The 9,175-nt window shown below is 37.7% G+C and overlaps 1 protein-coding gene across 2 annotated transcripts; it reads right to left on the bottom strand.

Annotated features, from left to right (window-relative positions):
* Window positions 1-484: 484 nt before the first annotated feature.
* LOC106098115 (ankycorbin-like) lies at window positions 485-8,262 on the bottom strand. 2 transcript variants are annotated; one of them, XM_013270475.3, is made up of 2 exons: window positions 7,318-8,262; window positions 485-2,288 (listed from the first exon to the last, which is right to left on the bottom strand). In XM_013270475.3, the coding sequence occupies exons 1-2, from the start codon at window positions 8,143-8,145 to the stop codon at window positions 1,479-1,481; spliced, it is 1,638 nt and encodes a 545-aa protein (XP_013125929.2). In that variant the 5' UTR covers window positions 8,146-8,262; the 3' UTR covers window positions 485-1,478. The 2 variants fall into 2 exon arrangements, with proteins under 2 accessions (XP_013125929.2, XP_005450859.2); XM_005450802.4 differs by lacking the exon at window positions 7,318-8,262 and having other exon boundaries at window positions 485-3,270.
* Window positions 8,263-9,175: the final 913 nt, after the last annotated feature.

The following is a 9,175-nucleotide window of genomic DNA, read 5'->3' as shown; positions in this document are numbered from 1 at the left end:
ATTAAAAGCCATTGAAATGAGCACAAAATCTCATCATTCTGTACTTAAAACATACGGAATCTGTTAAAATACACAATATTTCATGTAAATTTAAAGCTAAAATAACTGTATTTTAATTTATTATCCCAAAAGAATACAGTGATGAAAAAAATTATGTGATCGTAAGTTTAAGTTATTTTGCAATATTTTTCTGACACCCCAGGTGCTGGAGTTTTACCGTTTTTTTTTAACTTGTTTTTATTTTTACAGTGTATATCTGCATACAAGATACCCTTTGCTTTAAATTTAAAGCAGATACATTAAAGTATTTAAAGTTAATTTAAAGGAAATACAGAAATGCAACTAAAGTGGGGTACAAAACAACTTTGGTGCAAACTTAAAACCACAGATACAGATAAGAACACAGTGTCTCACTAAAGTAGCATATTCTCCAAACCTTTTCTTAACAATCAAATAATCAAACTGTACAAAGCTTTAAATCGTTTCACAATTTCTTTTTATTTTATCAGCAAATTATGTTAATTAAAGCTCATGCTAAGAATAGTTTCCAACCCAGTTCAAGAAAATGGAGAAAATCTCCATTAATCTTATAATCAACCATACAAAGAAGATGGAAAAATTATGTAGAATGCACTGATGCATGCTCAGTCATCCAGGTACGTAAATCCCAAAAGGCTGAATCTGTTCATGTGGACGGAACGTTTTCAGTGGGAGAAACGTTCTCCGTCAGTCACTTGGATGACTGACGAAACATTTCTGCCACTGAAAACACTACGTCCAAATCAACAGATTGAACCATTTGGAATATAGAATGCAAATGATGGTTGATAAATAGCTATGTATGTAATGTGACCACTGGCTAATTTAGGCCAATTCATAGCCAGTGGCCTCAAGGAACTTTATATTGCATGGTAAAGAACCTGCAATATAAAAGAAAACCCCAACAATCTAACGATCCCCTCTGAGCAAGCACTTGGCGACAGCGGGAAGGAAAAACTCCCTTTTAACAGGAAGAAACCTAGGGAAGAACCAGGCTCAGGAAGGGGCAGCCATCTTCCGCGACTGGTTGGGGCATAGATGGTACAAAACATGGACATAGCTTGTTCGTTGGAAACATGAAGCAAATACAGAAGAACCTTAAGCGTACATTCGGTCTGAAGTCTACCAGATGGCAACAGCTAGCCTGATGCAAACCTATAGAAATCTATAGGAAAACGGCTTTCTTTCTTGATCCACTGCTGCTTATCACATCTGGTTTTTGCAAAGGCCTGATAACAAGCCATTCATTGGATTCAGGTGTGTCAGAACAAGGATGCATCTAAAAGCTGCAGGATAGTAGCTCTCGAGAACTGGAGTTGGACACCCCTGTTCTATACTGTCTATGGGGCTTGAGGGGAAAGAATTGTAGGAGTGTATACACATGGGAAGTCGAAAGATGGAAGTGGGGAAGAAATGCTCCCCTTACTGCGAACTGCCTTTCAGAAATGGGGATAGATGTAGTCAGAAAATGCAAAATGCAAGGCAGCACCTTGAAGCCATGTTATCCATCTCCGCTGATCCTTTTCCTCCACGTCACTGGGTTTAAACGTCTGCTCTTGTGGAGTTTCCATGTGAGATGAACTTTCTGTAGGGATGTCCTTATTTTTTTCCTCCAGGTCTGTATTTTCGCTTGTTTTGATCCTCTCTTCCTTTTCAGTTGACTCATTGGAATTAGGTGTGAGCTCAAAACTACTTTGATGGGGTTCACCTTTATCAGGCACTTGCATTTTTTCTTGCAGAGCCTCTTCATTTTGTCTCATTTCCTTCTGACAATCAGCCAACTTTTTGGTAAGTTCCTGGACTTCCTGTTCCAGAGCGTTGTTTTGTTGCTTTATTCTGTTACTCTCTTCTTCAAAGGATTTGAGTCCTTGCAAAACAGATTTGATCTCCTGAACTTCTTCCTGAATAGCAATGTTTTTTGCTTCAATTTCTTGTTTCAGGTCTTGGTTTTGATTGTTCAGAGACTCATTTTCCTGCTTTAATTCCTCATACAGGCCCTTAAATTCTTTGAAAGTTTCTAGGGTTGCGTTTGCCTCTTGAATGTCATTTTGGAGAGACTGGATTTGCTGTCTCATTTTATTTTTTTCCTTTTGAAATGTCTGCTTCAGGTCACACATGCTCCGTATTGTAGCATCATGTTCTGATCTGAATGCCAGGTTGTTCGATTCAAGATCTTCAACTATGAACTCCAATTTCAGCTTCTCCATGTCATACTCTTCATGCTTACGGCGCATTTTTTCGTGCAGAGCCTCTTCATTTTGTCTCATTTCCTTCTGACAATCAGCCAACTTTTTGGTAAGCTCCTGGACTTCCTGTTTCAGACCATTGTTTTGTTGCCTTATTCTGTTACTGTCATTTTCAACGGATTTGAGTCCTTGCAAAACAGATTTGAGCTCCTGAATTTCTTCCTGAACAGCAATGTTTTTTGCTTCAATGTCTTGTTTCAGGTCTTGGTTGTGATTGTTCAGAAACTCAAGTTCCTGCTTTATTGCCTCAAACAGTTCCTTAAATTCTTTGAAAGTTTCCGGGGTTGTGTTTGCCTCATGGATGTCATTTTGGTGAGCCTGGATTTGTTGTCTCATTTTATCTTTTTCCTTTTGAAAAGTCTGGTTCAGGCCACCCATGCTCCGTATTGTAACATCATTTTCCGTTGTGAACACCTGGTTGTTCCTTTGGAGATTTTCAACTTTTTGCTGCAATGCCAGCTTCTCCATTTCATACTCTTCCTGTTGACGGTGCATTTCTTCTTGCAGAACCTCTTCATTTCGTCTCATTTCCATCCAACAATCATTTATCGTTTTGGTAAGTTCCATCCGACAATCATTTATCGTTTTGGTAAGTTCCTGTTCCAGAGTTTTGTTATATTGCCTAATTATATTTTTCTCATCTTCAGAGCTTTTGAGTTGTATGAGAAGCATTTCAATATTTTGTCGGAGGTTTTCGTTCTCATTTTTGAATTCCCTCACTTGCTGGTGAAGGTTTTCATTCTCTTCCATCACATCACTGGGAATGGAGGGTGACTCAGCCATTTTTGTAATTTAAGTAAAGTTAAAATCTACTACTACTTGCAACAGTACAAACTGTGTTCCTTGTTCACTACAAAAAGTGTCTCAAATTACAGTCAAGCGTATAAGCTGTTTGCCTGTTCAGTGAGGTTATAACTGAATGGACATAGGGTTTGGGTTACTATATGGACTTTAGAGCAAAGGACACCTATTTATGGACTTAAGATCAAAGGAATCCTAATAGAATGTGATGAGTAATGATGATGTCACAATGAACATGTGAGATTAAATGATGAAAAAAAAACAATGGCATTATCTGGTAAATTTAATTAATGGTTCCATGATCTATAAACCTGTAATGGCCTTTATTTAAAAAAAAATTAACAATGAATAAAATGTTTTTAGATAAATGTGTATTTTTAATCAAAATTTGCTAAACTCTTTTGTGCAGGATTTTGCACAAAAGCATTGTGCCACATTTAACTGTGGCACAATGCAGACTCTACTTTAAAAACAAAGTAAAAACATTTATGATAAAGTGAAAAAGTTCTGTATTGGCCTTTCACTGCTCTGATTTCTGAAAGACAGAAATTAGAAATTTGTATCAACAGTGTCATCCTCTGAATGCTTCATCACACTGTGAGTTATGTTTTTTGATCCTTCAAGACTGAGCCGATGGAGAACAGGGTTTTATTTAATGTATTTATTTTACTTAATTTCACCAAGTCATCATCGTTACCTCAACTTGAGTTCATAGATGATCCAGTTTTTGGGTTTTGTTATTGAATGCCCCCCTCTGTCCCTACGCGTAAAACGCTGTTAAAAAAAATCAAGATTGCTCTAAACGATCCAAGGACATATAAATGCCACCTGTCTTTGTAGCAAATTGTTAAATAAGCATATTAAATATTATTAAATTAATGCACAGTTGAAAGGATTCAGGTCTTTTCTACCTTTTTAAAAAAAATTTCAGACATACTATATGATTAAATGCTGCTGCTGCTGACATGAAGACTGAAAGCAGATGTATTCAATGGAGGTTCATTTAAATTTGTTTGCTGCTTGTGTGATTACAGATGCAGTGAAAACCATGTTTCCCAGGTTTCCACTGAAAACATCCTAAAACCTTCCACATACTGAGGATAGAGGACATTGACGATGCTATGTTACTGTTCCTGTCCAAGGAGATGAGCCTACTGGTTCTTTCTGTAAATAAAACTGATTTTAATGGAGGAATTTATGTTGCCAGACTTTTATTTTTTTTGTGAAAACAGAGAAGTAACTGAAAGAAACTAAAATAATAAAAATATTTTGTCGTGTTCAGAGCTTTTAAGTTGCTCTAGAATAGTTTTCAGCTCCTGAGATTGTTCTTGAAACTACTGTTCTTTGCTTCTTCTTTTAGAGCCTAATTATGATTTTTGAAAAATTCAATCTCCTGCTTCATCTTACAATATTTTATCTCTCTTTTTCTGTAATTCTCTATCATTGTTTTTGCCCGAAGATCATTTTGAGGAGCCAGGATTTTGTGATGCATTTGAGCTTTTTCCTGCTGAAAGTCGCTTTGCAGCTTACATGTGCCATCATTTGCATCATCATTTTCCTGTCTGAAAAATATTTGCAGATTAATGCTTTGCTGAAAAGACATCCGGTTATAGGCACATGTTTTACCAACTAAGGTTTTATATATGACAGACCTAAAACTCACACTTGCTCTGATAAACAGTTCGGGTTCATTCATATTGTTTATTTTCTGAGTGTGACAACTAAGTTCCCCTCCAAAGGACGTTTTAGTAACAGCAGCTAACAGTGTCAAAAACAGCAGCACTTACTGAGGGAAATCCTCAAGAACTCAGCTCAGTGTCATTGTCATCAGACAGAAGTGAGCTTCTTTAACAAAGTAACAGAAACACACTGGCCATCTGCAGTCATTATGGGGTACAGAGGGTTAAGTCTGACATCGCCATCTTCAAATTTCTCAAATATGAGCAATCCCTCTCATGTACTCATTTTTAGTCTTGTTCATGCTGCTTACTTTGCACAAATATTGTAGCATTTTCAATTCTTCCACTTCCGCCTCAACTTCCTGTCTTTCTGTTAGTGGCACCATGTCTAAGCCATGCATGACAGCAGGTCTGACCATCATTTTTTTAAATCTTCCCTTTTAAGTCTTGCTGCTCATTTGTCATGCTTACACCTGTCACAACTCACCCCTAATACTTGTCTTTATCCTGTCTGCATTCTTTTTTTTACGTCTCTTCTGAACTGTCCATTGCTTAGGATGGTTGATCCCAGATATTTAAACGCATCTACCTTTTCTACCTTTGCTCTTTGCAACTTTACTGTTATACCTGCTCTCTCTAATTCACACTCATGTATTCTGACCTTTGTTCCTCTTCTCTCCGGTGTATACCACCACCTCTTCAGGCTTTTTTCCACCTGCTCCTTATTCTTCTACAGATCACAATGTCATCTGCAAAAATCAGGTATACCATGGCCTTCTGCAACTCAAACCAACATTAGTACATTAAATGCAAAGCAAATCACCCCAGGCAAACAGATAAGTGTTGGTGAGGAGCTGGCTAAGATGGGACAATGACTTTTAGCCAGTTTTCCCTGTGAAGGAAAAAAGATTTCCAACTTGCATGTATGTTCTCCTCAACAGCATTAGATATAGAAAAGGCCTTTATGAAAACACTGAATAGAAAATGATACATATTTACTAAATTAGGATAAAATAGAAGGCACAGAGTGATACTAAATGAAGAGCCATTTGTAAACTGTAAGAGTCTCTTCTAAGGGAACAAAGAGCCAAAACAGCCAAACAGCAAATACATTAAAGTATTTAAAGCTAATTTAAAGGAAATGAAGAAATGCAGCTAAAGTGGGGTACAAAACAACTTTGGTGCAAACTTAAAACCACAGATACAGATAAGAACACAGTGTCTCACTAAAGTAGCATATTCTCCAAATCTTTTGTTACAATCAAATAATCAAACTGTACAAAGCTTTAAATCGTTTCACAATTTCTTTTTATTTTATCAGCAAATTATGTTAATTAAAGCTCATGCTAAGAACAGTTTCCAACCCAGTTCAAGAAAATGGAGAAAATCTCCATTAATCTTATAATCAACCATACAAAGAAAATGGAAAAACAATATAGAATGCACTGATGCATGCTCAGTCATCCAGGTACGTAAATCCCAAAAGGCTGAATCTGTTCATGTGGACGTAACGTTTTCAGTGGGAGAAACGTTCTCCGTCAGTCACTTGGATGACTGACGAAACATTTCTGCCACTGAAAAGAATGCAAATGATGGTTGATAAATAGCTATGTATGTAATGTGACCACTGGCTAATTTAGGCCAATTCATAGCCAGTGGCCTCAAGGAACTTTATATTGCATGGTAAAGAACCTGCAATATAAAAGAAAACCCCAACAATCTAACGATCCCCTCTGAGCAAGCACTTGGCGACAGCGGGAAGGAAAAACTCCCTTTTAACAGGAAGAAACCTAGGGAAGAACCAGGCTCAGGAAGGGGCAGCCATCTTCCGCGACTGGTTGGGGCATAGATGGTACAAAACATGGACATAGCTTGTTGGTTGGAAACATGAAGCCAATACAGAAGAACCTTAAGCGTACATTCGGTCTGAAGTCTACCAGATGGCAACAGCTAGCCTGATGCAAACCTATAGAAATCTATAGGAAAACGGCTTTCTTTCTTGATCCACTGCTGCTTATCACATCTGGTTTTTGCAAAGGCCTGATAACAAGCCATTCATTTGATTCAGGTGTGTCAGAACAAGGATGCATCTAAAAGCTGCAGGATAGTAGCTCTCGAGGACTGGAGTTGGACACCCCTGTTCTATACTGTCTATGGGGCTTGAGGGGAAAGAATTGTAGGAGTGTATACACATGGGAAGTCGAAAGATGAAAGTGGGGAAGAAATGCTCCCCTTACTGCGAACTGCCTTTCAGAAATGGGGATAGATGTAGTCAGAAAATGCAAAATGCAAGGCAGCACCTTGAAGCCATGTTATCCATCTCCACTGATCCTTTCCTCCACGTCCCTGGGTTTAAACGTCTGCTCTTGTGGAGTTTCCATGTGAGATGAACTTTCTGTAGGGATGTCCTTATTTTTTTCCTCCAGGTCTGTATTTTCGCTTGTTTTGATCCTCTCTTCCTTTTCAGTTGACTCATTGGAATTAGGTGTGAGCTCAAAACTACTTTGATGGGGTTCACCTTTATCAGGCACTTGCATTTTTTCTTGCAGAGCCTCTTCATTTTGTCTCATTTCCTTCTGACAATCAGCCAACTTTTTGGTAAGCTCCTGGACTTCCTGTTCTAGAGCGTTGTTTTGTTGCCTTATTCTGTTACTGTCATTTTCAACAGATTTGAGTCCTTGCAAAACAGATTTGAGCTCCTGAATTTCTTCCTGAACAGCAATGTTTTTTGTTTCAATTTCTTGTTTCAGGTCTTGGTTTTGATTGTTCAGAGACTCATTTTCCTGCTTTAATTGCTCATACATTTCTTTAAATCCTTTGAAAGTTTCCAGGGTTGCATTTGCCTCACGGATGTCATTTTGGAGGGCCTGGATTTGCTGTCTCATTTTATTTTTTTCCTTTTGAAAATTCTCTTTCAGCTCACACATGTTCCGTATTATATCATCATTTTCTGCTCTGAATGCCTGGTTGTCTGTTTGGAGATCTTCAACTTTTTCCTGCAATGCCAGCTTCTCCATGTCAAACTCTTTGTGTTTAGAAGGCATTTTCAAGTTGCTTTTAAGTTGCTCCAGAGCACTTTTCAATTCTTGATCATTTAGTTCATAAGCACTCTCCTTTGCTTGAACTTGTTGTCTCAAAGCTTGATTTTCACAGTGCAAATAGGCAACGCAATAGTTCAAGTCTAAATTCTCCAAGCAAAGCTTCTCATTTTCTAGTTGTAGTTCCCTTTTTCTCTTGTTTTTAGAAAACCCATATTCTTTGAGAAGTACTTCAATATTTTTTCGGAGGTTTTCATTCTCACCTTTGAATTCCCTCACTTGCTGGCGAAGTTTTATATTCTTTTCAATCACATCACTGTGAATGGAGGGTGACTCAGCCATTTTTGTAATTTAAGTAAAGTTAAAATCTACTACTACATACAACAGTACTAACTGTGTTCTTTGCTCACTACAAAAAGTGTCTCAAATTACAGTCAAGCATATAAGCTGTTTGCCTGTTCAGTGAGGTTATAACTGAATGGACATAGGGTTTGGGTTACTATATGGACTTAAGATCAAAGGAATCCTAATAGAATGTGATGAGTAATGATGATGTCACAATGAACATGTGAGATTAAATGTTGGGGGGAAAAAAAACAATAACATTATCTGGTAAATGTAATTAATGGCTCCAAGATCTGTAAACCTGTAACGGAACATACTATATGATTAAATAGTGCTGCTGACATTAACACTGACAGCTGATGTATTCAATGGAGGTTCATTAAAATTTGTTTGCTGCTTGTGTGATTACAGATGCAGTGAAAACCATGTTTCCCAGGCTTCCACTGAAGACATCCTAAAACCTTCCACATACTGAGGATAGAGGACATTGACGATGCTATGTTACTGTTCCTGTCCAAGGAAATGAGTACAATGGCTCTTTGTGTAAACAAAACTGATTTTAATGGAGGAATTTATGTTGCACGTCACATTCCCTGAAGACTGTTTTTCTTCTTTTGTTTTATGTAGTGTGTGGTTTCTATTATATGAAAGCATTGTGTGCTTTTGAGTACACAAGGTTTTGAGAAAAATAGTTGTTTGAATTTTTTTGTGTGCATGTTTTTGTTTCAGGTGTCTTTACATAGTAATGTTGTCACTGGCCTGTATATCCACAGTTAAAAAAAGCAGCCCCTGGGCCCATTCCATTTACACTGATGTTGTTGCGCCCCTGTGGGTATGAAGGATACGTGGACTGTAATTTCGTGATTACAGAGGCTAAAATACCACACAAGCCAAATGTGTACAATTAGAGCGTTGGAAAGCACCACAAGGCTTTTCCTTGAAAATCAGAGGGCAGCACATTGATTGTTTCCTTCCTTTATTTACCATGTTTCTTGGCAGAGGTAAGGTGAAGTGGCTGAATCAGGGC

This window comes from Oreochromis niloticus, linkage group LG22 (genome assembly GCF_001858045.2).
Source record: "Oreochromis niloticus isolate F11D_XX linkage group LG22, O_niloticus_UMD_NMBU, whole genome shotgun sequence".
NCBI classification, from domain to species: Eukaryota; Metazoa; Chordata; class Actinopteri; order Cichliformes; family Cichlidae; genus Oreochromis; species Oreochromis niloticus.
Note: the sequence above shows the minus strand (reverse complement) of the source record. Positions and strands in the feature narration are given on the sequence as shown.